The 20,240-nt window shown below is 48.7% G+C and overlaps 2 protein-coding genes across 2 annotated transcripts in view; both read left to right on the plus strand.

The window, feature by feature from the left end:
* LOC131418302 (serine/threonine-protein phosphatase 4 regulatory subunit 1-like) overlaps positions 1–3,504 on the plus strand; it is an 86,155-nt gene extending 82,651 nt beyond the window's left edge. Inside the window, 1 exon segment of the mRNA XM_058562413.1 lies at positions 577–3,504. Coding sequence (XP_058418396.1) covers positions 577–734 — 158 coding nt within the window. The 3' untranslated portion in view covers positions 735–3,504.
* Positions 3,505–3,693: 189 nt separating this feature from the next.
* Positions 3,694–13,237, plus strand: ANKRD60 (ankyrin repeat domain 60; the record flags this gene model as incomplete). Its single annotated transcript, XM_058563408.1, has 4 exons — positions 3,694–4,036; positions 8,816–8,946; positions 10,506–10,671; positions 12,933–13,237. Coding segments are annotated over 4 exons (945 nt in total), but the record flags the coding sequence as incomplete, so codon positions are not given.
* Positions 13,238–20,240: the final 7,003 nt, after the last annotated feature.

Below are 20,240 nucleotides of genomic sequence, written 5' to 3' on the forward strand. Positions count from 1 at the left end.
AGGGAAACTTTTGTAAATTTTGAGTTATGACATAGAGATTATGAAAGTTAGCAAATTTAAGCCTTAACTACAATTAGGTTTTGCTGCTATTATTTTGCAGTCAGTAAGAAAAATTTATAGCCAGTTATTTGACACCTGAACAGGACTTAATCTGAGATCGTATCCCTTGGGTGGTTCATGTCTACGCCACATATATAGAACACCTTAAACCCTGCCCTGCATACACCTGTCTGGCCACTTCCCTCTCTCTCCCCACCCTGCCAGCAGCCCGCTCCCTTCCTGTGTTCCACACATTGTCCATTCTTTTGTATCGGAGGGAAGAAAAGATAATATTACAAGATTTTAGTTATAATTTTTAAAATATGCATACCTATTCTTGGGAGTCCACCTTTAAAGCTTAGGAAAAACTCTTTGATTAAAGCAATTTTATCATTTTAAAGGACTTACGTATGTGATTATTCTATGAATAATGATTTAGTGTCCTGAGATGTGGTTTAAAAAAAACCAAAAGTCAGAGTGTGTTTTAGAACACAGTTCATGGCACCTGTGATTCAAACTCGTGTTTTCTCTCTTTAGCATATTTTAGAAATGCCGGTAACCCTCATCTTGAAGTCGTTGAAGAGACCGTCTTAGCTTTGCAGTCAGACCAGGACCCAGATGTTTCCTTTTTTGCCACCCTAGAACCACAGCGGCGGAATCTTATGGACACTACTGTGCTAGAAAAACAGAACTAACCTTTCTGCGATCAGTTATGATCTGGGCATTTCACGCCTGGCACACACTGCTTACCACACATGGAAGGGGATGGGCCGAATGATGCCTGCTGGGGGAGGAAAGAGTTCTGAAACTTTGATACCGTGCACTCCAACGCCCTCTTTCCACCTGCAGTCACAGCACTGCACCTGGGATGGGTGTGGGTTCTGCTCCCCTACCTGCCTGATCTGGAAGTCTGTGAACAGGGGAAAGAACCAGGTGGCTGACTGGTTGTGGGGGCCTCCATGGCAAAAGACTGCGTGCGAGCTGTTTGCTCTCTTACAGGCTGTATTATTTAAAGCCCTCTCTCCCCCAAATAAAGTAGTTTATAGAAACTTTTAAGTCTTTAATAGACTTGCATATTTGGCTTCCCTTATGCTGTCCAATAAAATATAGTTTATGGTATTATATTTTATTTTTAACGGAAATACTGTACATATATAAATAACTCTTGACAGGAAGGAAATATATTAATGTAATATTAGCCTCCTATCAGTGAACAGAACAAATACATCATTTAAATTTATGCCCCACTTTTGAGTTGCTGCAAATATAGCCCAATTTGTTTACTTTTGAAAAATGTGATAAAGAAATCTACTAAAGAATGATTTATAGCAACCTTTCTAATATTGTACTTTTGTTACAAACTGTACTTGGAACTTTCCTCACACACTCATCCCTCCCCTGTTGCAGGAACTGTGTTCATCAAGATGTGTACTGGCCTTGGATAGAGGCGTGAGGCAGGCAGATTCTGCATTCTTATGTGGAAATGTTACTGTACGTTTACGAACTCGGGAGGGAAACTGATCCTCCAAATGCTTGGATATTGGCTTTATATCTAATGCTTTAGAATCTTAACAAAAAAGAGCAAACCATAGTTTTGATCAGACCATATTCTTGCCTGAAAATACCAGTGATTTGGGGGGTTAAATTATGATACTCTTCAAATTGACTTAAGTGCACAGAACTTAAATTTCATGCTTTTAAAATTGAGTAAGAGAAAGAAACTCTAGGATTTAAACAGGTTTTTCATTAATTAATAATTCAGGGTTCTAGAAACATTTGATGAATTCTATATACATGTATGCTCATGTTATTTTTCTTGTTTCTGTTTTTATCTGCTCAAAGGCAAGCATGAGGGAAGGAAGGAGCAGCCCATTTGGTGGTGGTGGTGGTGGGGGGTGGTCCAAGAGCCAGCTGCAAAGGGCGTCAGCTGTTTCCATTCTTCCCTTGGATCTTTTTCTCATCTGTCTTTTCTATCTTTTTTTAAAATAAAATTTCTGGAGCTATATATTGAATTTCCTGGTATACAGGATGTTCTCCCCCTCCCTCAACTTCCATTGAGCTGATTCTTTAAAAAGAAAGGAAGGAATCTATACGGTGCCAAAGAAAATAAGGCACATGTGTGAGAATTTCACATTGTAATCCAGTGCAGCCTTTTGGCAAACTTCGGCAAAGAGTGAGTGCATAAGTTGGAGGCTACTTATTAAGGAAAAAAAAATCGGTCCCTCTTGTGTTCAATACTTGCCTAAACTACATAGATGGAGAATACTGTTTTGCTTCAGTAACAAACAATTTTTAATTTTTTTTATTGCCTAGAGATTGCGATTGTCATATTGTTACAATCTGTTGATCTAGCAGCAAATAGAATTATTCAACTGAAATCTTGTGTTCTGTGCAGAGCTTAATTTTCCTTTAAGGAAGAAAAATTAGTTTCAGTTGGTGTGATGTGTAGAATTTGCATGCTACATAAACGTGCTCATAGAGATTGTAGAGACTCCTTGGTAAATAATCTAACCTTTAAAATTTCAACTTATACGTTAAAAATTTTCTATAATTTAATATGAATGCCTTTCCAATGCAAAGATTTTTTTATGACTGTAATTTCTCTGCAAAAAGTATGTTTAAAGCGCACATTTTATGCTTTTTTTGGTGACAACTGAGATTTTTTAAGATTGTTCTTGTCCCTTGCCTTCCTCTCCTGTTGCTTCCCCCACCCGTTAGCTCTTTGTGTATTCATTGTTTGTGGGGTCTTGTTGAGTGTTTGTGATTTGACACATAAGCTTCCTGTTTACTTGAACAGTTGGCCTCCTCTCCCGTGAATTAAGGGAAAAGCACAAGATGGGCTTCTCACAGATGGAGCTCCCTTGAAAGGTATCTTAACAGTGGAACCATCTCAGCCTCTGGCCAAGTGGACATTTACTCCCTTGTTAAGTGTTTTTATCAGCGCCTTTCTTACTCCAGGAATTTGAGAGCATTTTCAAAACTGACGGATTTTGATGCAGCTCTGCAGAGTTCCACGAAGGTCTATCTATGACTTCCGGAGTGGCCAAACGTTGGGTTTTTTCATCTCAGGTCGGGCCCGGATCTGCTGAGAGGAGTCATATTTCTGCAGTGTTGGTTTGTTCATTCATGCCAGAAATATGATTTTTAAGCGTGACTAAAGACTGCACTTTACAACTCCCTAGGCGATGCACGCGATGATGATTTAGAGCGTTATTCACGCGTAATTCCTCCAGGTAGTTGGCCCCGACTTATGCAAAGATTGTGTTCTAAGCAGATATGGAGACGAGGTCACAGTTTCCCAACGGCGGCCAGGAGCCACCTCGTTTCGTTTTCCAGGTTAAAGGAACTGACACAGAGCAGCTGGAAGCTGCAAGGAGTTGGGGACGTGGGCGCAGCTGGGCTTGCGGGGGGCGCGCAGCCCTCGGCGACGCCTCTGTATTGATCTCAATAAATCTCCCGATTGTTGTAGGACGCGCCTGTGCGCTGTGCCCTTATTTGAGACCCGTTCCCTGCGTCCGAGTGGAGCTGCGCCTTCGTTAACGGCGGGGCCACAGCGGGGCTCGGCCGTCCGCGAGGGGCCCCGGGGGCGGGGGCCACGACGCGCCCCCGCGTGGAGCCGGATGACGCGCGGCGGGGGCCGGGGGGGGGGGCCGGGCGGGGGCCATGCGGCGGGCGGCGGCGGGCGCGGCGGGCGGCGGCGGGGCGCGGGCGGCCAGGCCTGCGGGGGGCGCGCCTCGCCCGGACCCCGCGGGGGGCCCGCAGCCCCTCCCCGCGCAGCCCCCGGCCCGCACCCGCGGCGGGGACCCGCCGGCCGCGAGCCCGGCGCTCGACGTGGCCCCGGACGTCTTCGTCGTGCGGGTGCTGCTGGAGGAGACCGGGGAGATGTTCCGAGTGACAGACTGCCGCAGCGACATGACCGTGCGGGAGCTCAAAGAGGAGCTGGACCTGATGGCCGGCATCCCTTTCAACCTCCAGCGGCTCCAGTACCTGGACCAAGGTGGCCCCTGCCCCATCCCTTCCCTCCCACGTGTACTGTCGCGACCCCGGGTGCCCAGTCTCCTTCTGAACCTGCAGTCCCCGAAGGGAAGCCTGCCTGCATGAGGACCTCCAGATGCCGAAACAAACCCCAACACCCTGGAAACCCCAGATAGAAAAGCAAAACCTGGCAGATAGGGACTTCCCAATCCCAGACAAATGGGATTCAAATTAGACCTCAAATCTCAAGGCAAACTCTGTCCACAGCAAGACCCTAATCCACAAACAAACTCTGCCTGGATTAGGGCTCCAATCCCAAAGCAAGCTGTCGGGTGGGACCTGCCAGCCCTGAGCAAATCCTGTCCACGTCAGGAACCCAAATCCCAAAGCAGATGCCGCCACAGCAGGACGCCTCAGAAACCCAGACCCTCTGCCTCCCCATGTCTTCATCAGGGACCCAAGTCCCACAGCCAGCAGTGCCCGCACAAGACTGCAAGCCTGGCACAAAGCCTGTGCTCAGTGGGACCCCACAACCCAGGGCAAACTTGCTCGCCTCAGGACCCCAAATTCCAACAAACTTCAAGTCCCTGTGCTGGGCTTGTGCACACCAGAGCCGCCAGTCCTCCAGCCCAACCATGTCCACATAAGGATGCCAAAGCCCTAAATAAACTGCCCACCTCAGGACCCCAAAACCCAGAACAAACCTTCCCAAGGCTGAACCCCAAATCTCCAGGGTAACCATGACTACCTCAGAACCCCGAAGCCTCTGGCAACTGTGTCCACGAGAGGACACTCAAGCTCAGAACAAACCCTGCCCCTTCAGGACCCCAATACAAAGAACAAACCTGCCCAAGACCGAACCCCAAATCTCCAGGGTAACTATGACGACCTCAGAACACCAAATCCTTCAGCAACTGTGTCCACGCAAGGACACTAAAGCCTGAAACAAATCCTCCTCACCTCAGGACCCCAAAACCCAGAACATACCTGCCCAACACTGAACCTCAAATGTCCCCTCTGAACCCCTAATCCTCCAGCAACTGGGTCCATGCAAGGACTCTAAAGCCTGAAACAAACTCTGCCCACTTCAGGACCCTCAAATCAAGAACAAACTTGGGCAAGACTGAACCCCAAATCCCCAGGCTAACCGTATGGCCATCAGAACCCTGAATCCTTCAGCAGCTGTGTCCACTGAAGGATGCTAAAGCCTGAAACAGACTCTGCCTCCCCAGGAACCTATATTTCTACACAAACCATGCCCATGATTGAACTTCAAATAAAATCCCCAAGCTTCCCCTGCCCTCAACAGAAACCTAAATCCCAGAGCAGACTCTACCCAGATCTCGACCTTAAATCCCAAAGCAGACATGCCAGTTCTGAGCCCCCAATCTCTAACTAACCACTTGTGCATCTGAACCCCAATCCATCAGCCATTTCTGTCTATGTAAGGATGCCAGAGCCCCAATTCTTCCCACATCTGGACCCCAAAATTCAAAACCCATATCCGAAAGCCAGTTGCCAAGCTCAGCATGACTATACCAGAACCCCAGTTCCAAGCAGAGCGCCCTCATGAGGACTCCAAAGCATGAGACAGACTCTGCCCACAACAGAACCCCAAAACTCAAAGCCAGCTCGGCTTGTATTTGAAACCCAAACCCCTTAGCCCACCTTATCCACACTAGACCCCAAATTCTGGACCCAACCCTGTCTGTATCAGGACCCCAAATCTCAGGACAGAACCTGTCGCCATCAAAACCCCCAAATCCCAGGGCAGACCTGTCCAATTCCCTACCCTCGGTTGCCACACTACCCAGAGCTAAGTCAGAACCCCAAATCCCAAAACAAGTCCTGCCCACACAAGGACTCCACATCCTAGAACAGACCCTTTCCGTACCAGGACCCCCAAATAAAAAGCAGACCTTGCCTTCACCAGAACCCCAAATCCAGAGCACACTGTCCTCAGCAGGACCTCAAATCTCAAAGCAGACCCTATCCACATTTGAACCCCGAATATTGGCACTAATCCAGTCCATATCAGAGCCCCGAATCTCAGCCGTGTCCTTGTCCACGTCAGGAGCTCAAAGCTAGCCCAGCTGCAATCAGAACCCAGCACTCAAAGCCCACTGTGGCTACATTAGGACCCCACGGCCCCCAATCCAAACAAATCCCATGTGGGAGGCACCCCGTGGAGGGCAAGGGCCCTGCAGCCCAATCTCTCCTTCCGTCAGTCTCCTTCCCTCATCCTGAGGACCTGGCTGTCCCTGTCCCGCTCCCTACAATTGTTAGGATATGAGAACAGGAGCAAAGCCCCTGGGCTCCATCATCTCCCCACCCGGTTGACATCAGTACAAAAACACTTCAAGAAAAGGAAGATATAAAAACTCTGGGCTGCTGCACAGAGACTGAAGAGCAATCTTGCAGAGACTGCAGTCATACTGCAGGGGCTGGGCGCGATGGAGACAGACGGAGCACTGAGAGCAGCCTGGCTCAGCCAGCTCTGTCCTCCCAGACGCTGCCCTTCCGGGGCTCAGTTTCCTAATCTGTGAAGCAGAGCCCTTTTAGCTCTAGAATGCTCAATGCCACTTCCCCTCTAGACAGAAATGACTCGGGAGACACAAAATGTGTATTGAGGGCCAAAATACCTTCCTTTGCTCTCTTGGAAATAGGTTAAGCATTTCTCGTGATGTATTTATTTTGCTATGAGAATATCTGGAAGATGCTTTGGGGCATTATTGAGGCTTTATTTGGAAAAAATGTATCTCGAACCCAGTCTGCGTTTAACATGCTAAAGATGAGGTGAGCTGTTGAAGGACTTAGTAAGGGTTCCAAAACAAGTTAATTCGAAAATTACGTATCCTGAACTAACAATGTTTGGCTCACAGAAAAACGTTCTGTTAATTTATTTTTGCTGATGAGCTATGCTGAGCAATAAATTCCAGAAAGCTAAGAGGGAATGAAAGAGATGGAGTGACTGGACATTGATGTCACAATCCCATCACTCAGCGGGCACTTAGCAACTGTGGAAGGTTGACCTCGCTTGCGTTTGCAATCCTCACCATTGACAGCACGCGAGAAAGAGAGAAGGTGCTACTAGGTTGATAGAAGAAATTTGGGCTTCTGCCTATAAATAATCAGTGGATGCCTCTTTCCCCACCTCAAAGGTTGCCAGGGAGGATCAAATGAGATAATGTGTGTGAAAACCTTGAGAGACGCAGATCCAAGAGGGGTGAGCAAATTCATGGATGAGGGTTGCCCTTACACGTCTGTTGTCAGCTCCAAGAATTTATTTAGCTGGTGATAATTAGTATTCGTCTGAGCCGAAGGCAGTTGCTGCCTGCCTGTAAAAAGAGAATGTGCTCTGGGTTCTGGGAGGGCTGTTCAGCACGCGTGAATTGCGCTCGCCTCCGTCTCAGGGAAACACAGCTTTACTCCATTTTTTCGAAGTCGTTAGGAAGTCAAGTTGTCTTAGTTAGGCTAATTACTGATTATCCTCTGTGTTAGAACCACAACTAAGACCCTAATTAACAGATTTGCTCATCACTCTTCCTTGTTTACATACACCATCCGGAGTTTCTGGTAACCAAAGGTGCCAGCAGAGCCCAGAGCGACAGGTGCAGGGTGCCGGAGGGAAGGCAGGTCTGGTTGGAGTCCCGGCTATGCCATTTACCAGCCTTGTGAGCCCCACTTTGCTCGTCAGCAAATGGAGATGACAAACCTGGCTTGTCGTGAGGATGGAGGAATGTAGGTACTTAGTACAGGCACTTAGGAATCACTTGATCATGAAACCAAAAACCTCATGGATTCCGCTTGGTATAAATGATAGTCCAACCTGAGCAGAGAGGAGACTTGACATCTGTGGCATTGCTTATGGGGAAGGCAAGTTATTCTGTTATTCTTAAGCAAGATTATAGGTGGCCATGGAAGAAAATGTGTGTGTATTTAAAAAGGTAAACTAAATACAACTTCACTTTCTTAAAATGTTCTAGAATCCTCTTCTACTAATTCTGATGGTCTTCCCCAAAGATTCTGAATTTATGAAGTGTGAGTAGATCCACCCACTCCATTCTTTCCTATGAGTAAGGGGCTGTTTGGGGTGCTGACCTCCCCAACCCAGATTATGGTGAATGTCACCATGACGATTTTTACGTTGCAGTCGGTTCCCAACTGGGGCAATTTTGTCCCCCAGGGGCCATTTGATGGTCACAGCTAGGTGAGCTTGCTACTGGCATCTAGTGGGTAAGAGACCAGGGATGCTGCTAAACATCCTACCACACACAGGACAGAGACAACCCCCACCACAGAGAACGATCCAGTCCGAAGCGTCAGTAGGGCCAAGCCTGAGAAACGCTGCCATAGACTATAATTTGAAAGATCTGACAGATTTTTATTGTTGTTACCTCTTTAGCTGACTGATGACAACATTAACCAGAGTTAGCATTTGAGGTTAATGTATATAACTTGTATAACTATGTTGTAGTTCTATTTGTAGAGTTTGCCTTGTAAAATGATTTTACTGACTGGTGTTTTTTGCAATAGGACAAGTTATAATTACAAAATTTTATAAATTGTTGCCATTTCTTTTTTTTTTGGTTTGGCTTCTATTTGAGCTGAGCCAAATTAATTTTCTAAAAAGCATTAACGACCACAAACAGACTCATGCAGAGTTATCAAATGATATTAGTGCTCAAGGTTCTAAAATTATCTTTGTGGTACCCAAGGTCAGACAATGTCTTCACTTAAGCAATGTAATAGTTTATCTTTAATACCAATTTTTTTTTAAAGAAAAAATTGTTCCCTGTAGGAGTTTTGATGGATGATTCTACGCTGAAGTTCCATGATGTTGTTCCTGGTGGAATTATTTCATTATGTATCTGGCATTATGATGGATGGACGGAACTGGTTTTGGCGGCTGTGGACGGAGATCCCAGTAAGGTGTTTTCATGCTTCTTTAAATGGATATTACACTTCCTGAAGCAACTGTAAATTGTGTGTGCCTGGGGAAAATCACTTAGTCCTTAACGTGAATATTTGAGTAAAAATTTCAGAATAGAGAAAAAAGATAATAAGGACTGGTGTCGTAATGATCAAATGTAGGCCCAGTGTTTCCATTCATTCTCTGCATTTGCGATTTCACTGTGTTCACTTATCTGTGATTTATCACCCAATCATGCCCTCTCGGAAGGAATCAGGGAAACGCATTTTCTATTCATGTGTACATTTCGTAAAGTTGAAAACCTAATTTAACAGTGAGTGAAGAACTCCAGATAACTCGGAAATGCGCGGCCCAGAGCATTCGATGGTGCAAAAATCCTGACGGGGGTCCGTCCCCACTAGGGGGGAAAGACCACGCACTGCTTGGATACACAGCAGGTGCCTACTGTTTGCCGGGCCTTGTGCTCGGCTCTCAGCTGGGCTCTGGGGTGGGCCGTGGGGGGAAGAAGGAGGAAATCAGGGTGTGTACCCAACAGGGAAGATGAATCACTCAGACACAGGGGGGAAAGTGTGTGTTCTTTCTAGAAAATAAATTTGGAAGAAAAGCTATGAGCTTGTGGAGAAGAGGAGACAGTTTACTTCCGGCTGGGAAAGGGGTCTGGGAGGGCCGGGTGTGGGAGGGTGTTGGGACCCTGGGAAGGGTGGGTGGACTCTGGGAGGCAGGGCCAGGTCTGCAGGAGCCAACCTTCTCGCGTGGGAGCTGCGTGCACCTTAGAAGGAAGAGTGGGGCCCATCCCAGCTGTTTGCACAGTCCCTTCCAGGCCTTTCCCTGCTCTTCTCCTCCACAGCCTTCCCTTGCCTTCCCTCTGCCACCAATGATTGGGTCTGTGCCTGGGTTTTCTGGCTCTTGCTCTGGATGTGGGGTCATTCCCTCCTCTGTTGAGTCAGCATTGCCATCACCCCTGTGTCCCCCACACCCCACACCGAATGCCCAGCATCTGGGACGGGGCCTCCTGTTGGAGCCCATAGTCTTCCTCCCATTCTCAGAGTCTTAATTCACCATGAGAGGATTATATTATGGGGCTATTATTCATCCATGAGCAGAGTTCAGAGTGTTCCAAAAGTTAACAGAGACAATGGGCCCGAAAATAGATCGGAAGACCAGAATTCATCAAGTGTCCTGAGAAGTTTGTTCCCCTCTGGGGAGGCCATTTCGTGTTGGCTGGTATCTTCCTTAATGGCCACAACCGCCTTCCTCTGGACACCCAAAAAGCTATTTTCTCTCTTCAAAACACTGACAGGAAGAACTTCCTGCCTCCTGAGCCTGCCTGATGGTAAATTCGTATTTCCTGGACATGTATAGAGACTTAAACAATGTCCTCCCCTGGGTGTTTTCCAACTTCTCAGTTAGAGTTTGCCTCTCTCTGCTCCCGTCACAAGCCCTCATTCGGCATTTGAGCAGGCCTTGCCCCCCGATTGTCCAGACACCCACCCAGCCAGCTGCATTGCCTTCTGAAATAGCTCACACCCACTGTGTGTAACTCTGTTATCTTGCCCAGCTCTCTCGCCTTGGTGTTGCTGAAGATTCTTTCTACAGAACTACAAATTCGCAGCATTTTGAAGACGAGCAGTGGAAGGACTGGATATCTCAGAGAGCGTTCGTGGCGTTGTATATTACCTCACACAGAGGTCACTTGGATGCTGTGCAGTACCTTCTAGAACACGGTAATTCTGACAGACAGCTGAGCATGCTTGAGAGTAGGGGTCTTGGGCAGATAGGGAGGACAGAGTCGCTTGTCCTGGTCTCTTCAGCAATGGTTTCCTGGACCCAAATCTTGTCAGCCACCAATCATGGTCCCCATCGGGCCACTCAATCCCTGTCTGAGGTGTCTTAGGACATGCTAATCGGAGGCTGTGTCCCCTCTCTTAGCCAGTCTCAAGAGTCTTTCCTTTGTGGGGAGATGGAACTTTGAGGACACCAAGGCACAGGAACAGCCGAAAAAGGGCCTCCTGACTGGTTCTGTCCACCCAGACACACTGCTGGGGACATTCGCAGACTGTCTGCGTGCTTTTTGCCCCACCTGAAGTTGGGTTTCTGCAGTGGTCCGAGGGGCCTGGCCCCAGCCGGCACTGTCCTCTTGGTGGTCAGCAGGCTGCCAGTCTCCTTTCTCCCAACCTTGGAATTATTTCCCTCAAGAGACATTCCCCCCAAGCCGTCTTTCATCTCTTCTCCACCACAGGGCAAGTTGCTCTCTCTCTGGATGGAAATAGAAGCCTTAGCCTGCATTGTCTCCGAATTAAAGGGCTTTGCATGAGATTCCATGGGAGTACACTTTATCTTCCCTGGATGTAGGATATTTTTGGGAAAAGAGGCCCCCTGGTTGAGGTACAGATCATTCAAGAACAACGGACAATGGTTGCAGACAGCTCAGGCCCCCGGCTTCCTGGGGAAAAGGAAGAATGTGTGACGTGGTACACGGTCAGTGGTTCGAGGCTCAGAAGGGGGCCTCATCCGAGGGTCTCCCATATCAACCCGCCTCCAAATTAGACCCTCCTTTCCTGCCTGCGGCCTTGACCCCAGCCTCTCTCCGCTCAGTCTCTGCTGTGTCCCCGCTTCCACCAACCAAGGTGGAAAACACCCCAGGTGTTTGGGCGGGACAGCGGGGCCACGTTCCACCAAACACCCGTGGCTCTGCGACGTGTGCAGGTTTCCCGGCTGTACCCTCCTCCTCCTCCACTGCTGTCTGCACGTCGCCTGTTGTGAGATGAAATACGGGCTTTCAGAGCCCAGCAGCCCTTTAAGCTCATGAAAAGTTAGTTTCACTGACTTTTCTGATGGAACTGTGATGTATTTGAAAGCGCCAGCTAAAAAATTACAGCCGGCTTTGCAAACTTTTCTGTCCTCTGCAGACAGCCCCTGCGAAGAGGCGCCATGGCTGAGGCCGGGCGTTACGAGAGCCTATTTAAAACTTTAGCGCCCTGACCAGCCATAGCTCATAAAAACTGGCTGCCGCAACGTCAGTGCGTGTAACCGAGTTGCCTTGTCTTCTGTGTCGTGATATTTGTTACCCAGAATTTGATTCAATTCAGCAAGTCCACATTGCACACCTGTCGTTAGCCCATCCATCTGCGGGAGGCAGTGAGGAATTCAGTCGCAGTGAAATCTGTCCATGAGTCAGGCCGCCCGTCGTCTGTCATTTCCCGGGTGCCTGTCTTCTCCAGGCAGCGTGCTACGTGCTGGGGATGAAAACAAGAGTGATCGAAACAAGCGTGTTTTCTGCCCTCGTGGAGTTTATGAAGGGAAGTCGGCAGATTATTACAAAAAATTAATTCCACGGTCGGTCATGCACGGCATGTTCTGAGGATGCAGGGTGTCTGCTGAGCATACACAGGGGGATTCATGGACAGGGGGTGCTGAGGAAGGTTTTCCTGAGGAAATGGAGGAAACCTAAAGAAGGATTGAATTAGCCCAGAAAAAAATATAGGCTGAGAGTGTTGTTAGCAAAGGGAACAGCATGTGCGAAGGGCCTGGGGCAGGCTGAGGGAGCTGGGCGTCTTTAAGGGATAAAGATGGAAGGCTGGTCTGACTGGAGCATGGAGGAAGGGGAGGAAGAGCACTGGGGGGTAATGTTGGAGTGATAAGGGGGAGGTGGAGTGAGAGAGAGCAGTAAAGACCTAAAACATTACCCCAAAGGCGGTTGATATCAGCAAGGGGATTTGAGCCGGAAAATGATATGGGCACTTGGGAAAGGTCACTGGCTGCCATAAGAGGAGCAGACTCGGGGAGAGGCAGTGCTGGATGCTGGGGGAGTGTGTCAGTGCCCCCCCCACCCTCAGGGCTGGGGTGGGGAGCAGTTGTTAATTCTCCCCAGTGTTCCTGTCGCAGACTCAGCCCCTCCCGTGTCCCCCCCCTTGAATGTGTTTCTGAAGGTGCGCCTCACGGCTGGGAGGGTGGCCGTCCCTCAGCCAGCTCTCTTATTTCACAGGAGCCAACTGTCTCAGCAAGTCTCCCGTGGGTAGGACACCCCTGCACGTGGCCGCAGCCATGGGCCAGTCAGACTGCATAGACCTCCTGCTCAGCCATGGGGCCTCCATCAACGACAAAGACGCCAAGGGGGAGACCCCCATGTCCATTGCCCGCCGCCTGCACCGCGAGCACGGCGAGCGGAGGATGTTCCTCCACTACTGGAAGGCCAAGTCCAGGACAGCGGCCCCGACGGACTTGATCATGAGGAAGTTCTTTCGGGGAGTCAGGTCTGGGTTTGGCTCCAAGAAGAAGAACAGAACTTAACTCCCCTTCGGAATGTTTGCACGTCAAAGCTGACTTGGGTAACTTTTCAGAGTTCAAATCCATGGTGGCCCTTGGAGGGCAGGAAGGCAGGAAAACATGGCAATTAACCTGAATCCGATATTAAATTATCTGTCCTGGTTGCGAATGACTTGGGGGGGGTGTTGATGGAAGTAGGGGAGTCTGTGTTCATTTCGTGCTCCATTGTGGACCTACGAGGCTCCGATGCCAGCCTTTAATTTTAAGCTATTTGTACATTGTACCTAATAGCGCTGCTTGGGGTGATGGGAACCAATTACCTTCGCTCCTGTCTGCAGACTGTCTAATGCATCGCCATCACAGGAGTGACAGCGGTAATAAAAAGAGCGCTGTTGTTTTTGTACAAAACAAGAGCTGGCAAATGTCCGAGGTCGTGTGCAGTGTGGGCTGTGAATTTCAGTTTGTAAAACTCGTGGAACTAAATGCTCCCACGGCTACTCATGTTCCAGAAGTTTCCTGAGCCACCTTTGAGGGGTCTGCTGCTCGAGGAGGGTGGCTGGGGGGAAGTGAGACTGGCGAGGAGCAGGGGAGAGCTTGGCTCTCCAAACACATTCTCCGCAGGGGTGCCTTATTACTCGTGTCGCCAGGTGGTAAGTGGCCGCTGGATTTGGAGGCAACGGTGTAAAAGATGATGATGAGTTCGTAGAGGAGAGAGTCAGAGCTGGTACCTTCTTTGCCTTGGTCCCATCTCCAATGGGCTGAGCACCCTGCTCCCACCAGCTTCCTCCTTTCCTCCTGCAGCCGAGGGAGCTCTGTCATCCTTTCTATGGGGTGGTGTCTATGCTTAATTCTAGGCCCTATACCTTACAAGAGCTATAGACCTCCAGGGGCCTGGCCTGCCACATGGGTGAGTGAGCTGGAAGAGACGAGAGGGAAAGGTGAGGACTGGGGCAAACTGACATGCCCTGTCTGAAGAGGGCGCCATGGCTCACCTCCAGCAGAAATGTGAACCACAGGCTGCTAGATCTTTCCAGAACTTTCCAGAGTTGAAAATCTGGCTTTTTGATACCATAAGTCCTGATTTTTAAGTGTGGGCTTGAGTTCTTTTAAGATCGTGGTATGGTACAAAAGGAGTAGAAGATTTGAGGCACACCTATGGGACTGCCTACCATAGTCAAACTCTTAACTCGTTTCACTGAGGAAAGTGGTAGAAACAACCTACGACTCACTGGAAGATTCCATGGCTCTGACGCCACAGGGCAGGAGTGGCCATGGGTCTTGCTGGGTGTTATGTATCGTCCTCCCTCCCACCCCACAGCCACACATGTTTCTCTAAAGCCCTAAGTCCTGACGCAACTTCCGGAATCAGTCTGTGTGGCAATGGTCTCTCAATCGTTGAAGTTCTTAACGTGATGGAAAATGGCCCTGTCTCCTGGCTGCCCTTCTTTCCGACTTACATCCCAATAACGGGATTCGGCTTTTAAATTAATTGGCTGCATCTCTTGCTGTCACAGCAAGTAAGATCTGTGTTGACGGTGTGGCTTTACACTCCTCAGACATGGCTGTATCCAGCTCGGCAATCTGTTTGACAAATAATAGTCAGGGAAAAATACAGCTCGGCGTCAACTATGTCAAAACTGAGATCTCGTTTTTGGCAGACGTCTGCAAAGTCAATAGGCAGATATTAAATAACCCTGTCCGATGGGTCAGTTCATTAGCTAATGAGGTGTGTTGGGGATGTGTGGGCACCCTTTTAACTGAACAAGTGGCATTACTCAAAGTCTTGTGTTTGCCAGGGGCTTTGCTCTGTGTCTTTGTTGTTAGGAGAGCCACCCACCTGACACTTGTCCCCAAACTTTGGAGCAAGCACTCTGTCTTCATGTGCCCCCAACTCATTAAATACTTGGCCAGAAACTGGCATGTTCCCAACACTCTGCGGTGACATTTTGCTCAGTCTGTGGCAGGGACCTCTGAGCACTCCTGTAGCTCCTGGTGGCTCTTCATTTTAGACAATCTTAACATCCTGTCTATTAAATTCAAACAATCCTGCATTGCCTATTCAATAAAATATGTCCATAGCCATAGAAGAGTTGATTTGCAATTGGTTGCCATTACGTTACATTTTGTAGATATGTCATTAAACATTTATTTTGAAGGTTTTTTTTTGTCATACTTTAGAGCCAACAGGAAAAAAATTTTTTCTGAGGGGTCATCTCATACATTTTTGTAGGACCTCGAAATCCATTTAGGTCCAAGGTGCTGGGGATGGTCTTTGGTGGTGAAACAGCTGTAGTCTGCGATCGCCCAGGTGGGCCTCTCCTCACCTGGAGAGGGCTGGGTTTCCTCTTGGAAGGGAGCTGTGGTCAGTCTTCTGGGCATGATATCCAGCTCCCTTCTCCTTATCGCTAATGTCCCACGAGGCTGGGCTCTCCATCACCAGAGCGGAGAGCTGCCTGGGTAGCGTAGATAGCAGGGTGGGGCTCACTGTCAACCCCGGATGGCATCTTGCTGGCTCTGCCCTGTGGCCTTGGGCAAGTTCCCTACTGCTCTGGGCCGAGAGTCTTCTGTAGAGGAGGATGGAGGGTAGTCGCAGTGCCTGGTCCCTGAGATTGTTGGGAGGGCCTGGAAGACAGGAGGCACTCGATATATGCTCGCTCTTATGCTTAGAGCTGGGTTGGAAACTCTTGCTGAAGTCATGGGCTAAGTTATTGATGTTTGAGACAGAGGGAAGATAGGAGAACCATTTGGTGCCTTTCTTGGGCTCTCTTAAGTTCTGATCACCAAAAAAAACTGATGACCTACCCCTTTGAGCTCAGTACCGCCATGAAAATGCCCTTGAGTGTCCTTGGATTTCTTGATGGCCCCACGAAGAAGGATTCCTCAGCATCTCCTGCCATCAGGGACGTCGCTCACCAATGTGCCTTATGTCAGCCTGAGAAACAGTCCTTGGGACTGGGTCCCTTCTGGAGAGATGGACCGCTCACTACAAGCAGAAGATGACAGCTGTGTCAGCCACCAGGTTTCTATTTGCCTTGGCTGCCAGGATGCTCAGAGCCAAGGTTAGCCACCACCACCCGCTTCCCCTTGCCTTCTCCCTTCCCCTGAGTGAGTTATAATGAGTTGCCCTGTCTTGTACACATGTTTACTGTAAGTTACCTCCAATCCTTTCTGGAAGTCAAAGCAGTATAAATTAGAAAGAGATAATACAAATTATGGGGTTCACAGGGCGACTTCAACCCTGGCTTGGCTGACCCAGCCCCGGGCCAGACAGCCTTGGTCCCGCCTCCTGCCCACATAGTCTCAGGGCGGCTAAAAAAAGATGCGAGCTTCATTCTGCATCCGGCCGATTGGCCTGGTCTGCAGCATCCTCTGGAACCTGGATGTGGGCACCTTGGCTGCCCCTCTGGACCTCTGGCCACCCCCCAAGTCTCTCAGCTCTACTTGGGTCTTTGCACCTTGTCTTCTCTCTCCAAAGACCACGAGGTCCCAGCTGCGAGCTGGGCTCTTGCCGCCTCCCTCTGTCTCTGATCTGATGCTCCCTCACCTGAAGCATATCCACCAACCAGAGTTTCCCAGAGAGGGGGAAGGCCATCCCACTGGTGGGGGGCTTTAGGTGGCCCCCGACATTGCATTAAGTGACACTGAAACACAGGGTTCGAAAGTTTTTCCCTTTTCAAATCGCTCTCAATCCTTGTAATTCCAACAAGGAGAAAGTCTCCGTTAGATGCTAGTATGTCTGACTCCTCCGCGACCCTGGCTAATCTCCCTTTTAAAAATATGCAAATAGAGCAGGCTTCGTCAGGCAACAGTGTTCTGCTGGGATTTAATAACATTGTCTTGTTTTCAGTACATTTGTGGGCTGGGATTCTATTCCTTTCTCTAATCCTCACTAGTGAGTGACCTTGGGGCAAATTGTCACCTCCCAAGGGCCTCAGCTTCTTTGTCCTTCACAGGCCCCCAACATCTCCATCCCAACCTGGTCATATTGGTGAAACGAGACCACCAGTGTGAGTTGTGCGCCCAGGACCAGGAGCCCTGTCGGTGTGGCCCCCCAGTGCCGAGGGAAGGGGCTGGGCTCGCCGTCTGGAAGATCCGGTGTAGAACTTTCCTCTGCCACCGGCTGCGTGGCGTTGAGCCAAGCAATTGCATCTCTCAGAGCCTCAGTTTCTTTGTCTGTAACATTTGGGTAATAAAACCTGCTCCTGTCGTCACTGGCGGGATAAATGCCGGGCACAGAGCAGACACTTGAAAATTAATAGCCGTTACTATTATTGTCACTACCACCACTTAATTTGCTTAAAGTGTTTACTCACCGGGAATCAATACTCTCCCGGTTTCCAGAGAGCCTCATAAATTTCAGCAAACATTATACAATAAGAGTCTCCATCCAGAACTAATAATTCCTGAAGTGGGCGATAAATAATTTCCCTGAAACTTGCTGATTTTGGTATTAAGTACAGAGTTTCCTCAACAGCTTCCAGAAAAGTCGTTCTGAACTTAAAACTCCAGGGCCAGTGCTGCGGAAGAGGAAGAAAAGCTGTAAGGAGAGAGGAAAATTCCATTCGCTCGGCTCTGCCTCCGCAGTGCCACACTGACTACGCAAGCATCCAGCAGAGGGCACAGAAACCCATTAACATTTAGAAAAACGCCGGTGTTTGTGTTCATCGGAAATGTCAGAGATGCTGCAGTCTGCGTCACACCGAACACTCGAGAGCAGGTCTCAGCGGCGGGGGCTGGCAGACTGGCTTTTCCGCCTGAACTCCTGAAATGGTCTGCAAAATGTGCGTGTTTGCTCACGCATTTTCTCGAACATTCATAGCTCTCATTACATCCTGAAAGGGTCTGTGGACCCCCCGCCCAAATGTTCCCAAACCTGGACACACAAAGAGGAGACCCAGCCACACCAGTTGTCAAACCAAATCAGTGCAGCCATACGATGTTACTTGCTACCCATTTGGTTGGTGTGCGTTGTCAATTTGCAACTGGAAAAATGATAAATACTGGTAACATCTGGTGCTGTGATGTGTGTGTGTGTGTGTGTGTGGGTGGGTGGGTGCGTGTGTGTAGGTAGATGGGTATCTGGGAAGGGCTCTCTCTTACACTGCACGAAGGAGCTGGCAGAGTCCTATAGCCTTGCAGGATTATGATCCGATGATATGTATGTATTCAAAACGCCCAGGACTCGGCCCAGCTACCCCACTTTGTAAATCCGTCCCCGCACATAATGAGACATGTGTGAATGTTCTCGACAGCTGTTTATGGCTACGAGTGCCTGGAAACCCTCCAAATGCCCACCAGTGGTGGTGATGGTGGCACACTTTGTGGCTATTAAAAATGACTTGATTTGTATGACCAGGCCAAGGGATGGCCATGAGGAGTGTCTGTGATGTGTCATTAAGTGAAAAACACCAAGTTGCCCAGAAAATGTGTCTGAGCTCATTGAGTTAACGATTTTAAAAAGGAGGCAGATCCAGTAAATATGCATATAAGTTTATTTGAGCAAAAAGAATGATGTCAAAGATCTTCAAACTCAGCATTGCCTACTTCAGGGCCCTGGGGTCGCTTTATACACCCCCTAATGGTCACACGCAGCATGGCTTGCCTTCTTTTTTTATTGTAGTAAAATACACATAACATAAAATTTGCCATTAATGACATCTAGTGCCTTCACAGTGTTGTGCAACCATTACCACTATCTAGTTCCAGAACATTTTCATCATCCTAAATAGAAACCCTGGACCTATTAACAGTGCCCCCCGGTCCCCTAATTCTCCCTAGCTCTAGATAACCACCAATCGGCTTTCTGTCTCTATGGAGTTGCCCATTCTGGATATTTCATATAAATTGGGTCATACAATATGTGACCTTCTGGCTTTATAGTATCTGTTATCCGGCTTCTTAGCATAATGTTTTTAGGGTTCATTCACGTTGTAGCATGTATCAGTACTTCATTCCTCTTCATGGCTCTTCATGATATCCCATTGTTTATCCATTCATCAGCTGATGGATAATTGGGTTGTTTCCACCTTTGACTATTGTGAATAGTGCTGCTACTGACACGATGTACAAGGATCTGTTTGAGGATTCTTTTGGATATATACCTAGGAGGGGAATTGCTGGGTCATAAGGTAATTCTATGTTTAACAGCATGTCTTATATTTGTAATGAAATATATATATATTTATATATATTTATAAGCAGAAAAGAAGGAAAGAGAACCCCTACTTGACTCTCTAGAGTTTGAGAATTATAACCGTCACTTATTGAGCATTTCCCCAGGCCAGACGGTTTACACACATCATCTCAGTTAGTCTTTTCATTGATCCTGAAAGTCAGAGGTTTTCAACCTTGAGCAGCATCAGTCATGGGGCGGGGGGAGGGAAGGAGAGGGGGCTCCTTAAGTCACAGATTGCTGGGCTTCATCTCCCAGAGATCTTGGATTCAGTAGGTTTGGGGCAGAGCCCGAGGTTTGGCATTTCTAACAAACTGCCAGGGATGCTGGTGTGAGCAGCACTGAGTGAGTTCAACTTCATGCCCATTTTCCATTGAGGAAACTGAGGCTCAGAGAAGATCAGCAACTGGCCCCAGGTCACACAGCATGTACATGGAAGAATGAGGACGCCTGACCCTAGGCTATGGTTTTAACAAACACCTGACAATATTAAGCTTGCCGGATTGCAGACCGTGCTCCATCCCCAGGGGTGAACCAGCCTGCCTGGGAGGACTTCCTGGCAGCGTGACCTTGGTCACCTCTTGAAAGCCCCCTTTCCCTGCTTGTAAAACGCAGAAAATACTGGCACTCATTCTCCAAGCATCGTGGAGGTGCTCACCCAGAGCCTGGCTGGACAGGTCTGGTGGTGCCCAGCCCCGCAGAAGGCCGGATGCAGGAGCAGGTGACCAAGCCCCACGGACACTTCCTCCTCTGCTCGTATCAGGGACCCAGCGACCGTCAGGACAGGCCCCAGGGGTCCTGAGCTTTTGTTTCCACTCAGTCTCGGATTCAAAAAACCCTCCCCAGGCCGCCCGG

Source organism: Diceros bicornis, chromosome 19 (assembly GCF_020826845.1).
Source record: "Diceros bicornis minor isolate mBicDic1 chromosome 19, mDicBic1.mat.cur, whole genome shotgun sequence".
Taxonomy (NCBI): domain Eukaryota; kingdom Metazoa; phylum Chordata; class Mammalia; order Perissodactyla; family Rhinocerotidae; genus Diceros; species Diceros bicornis.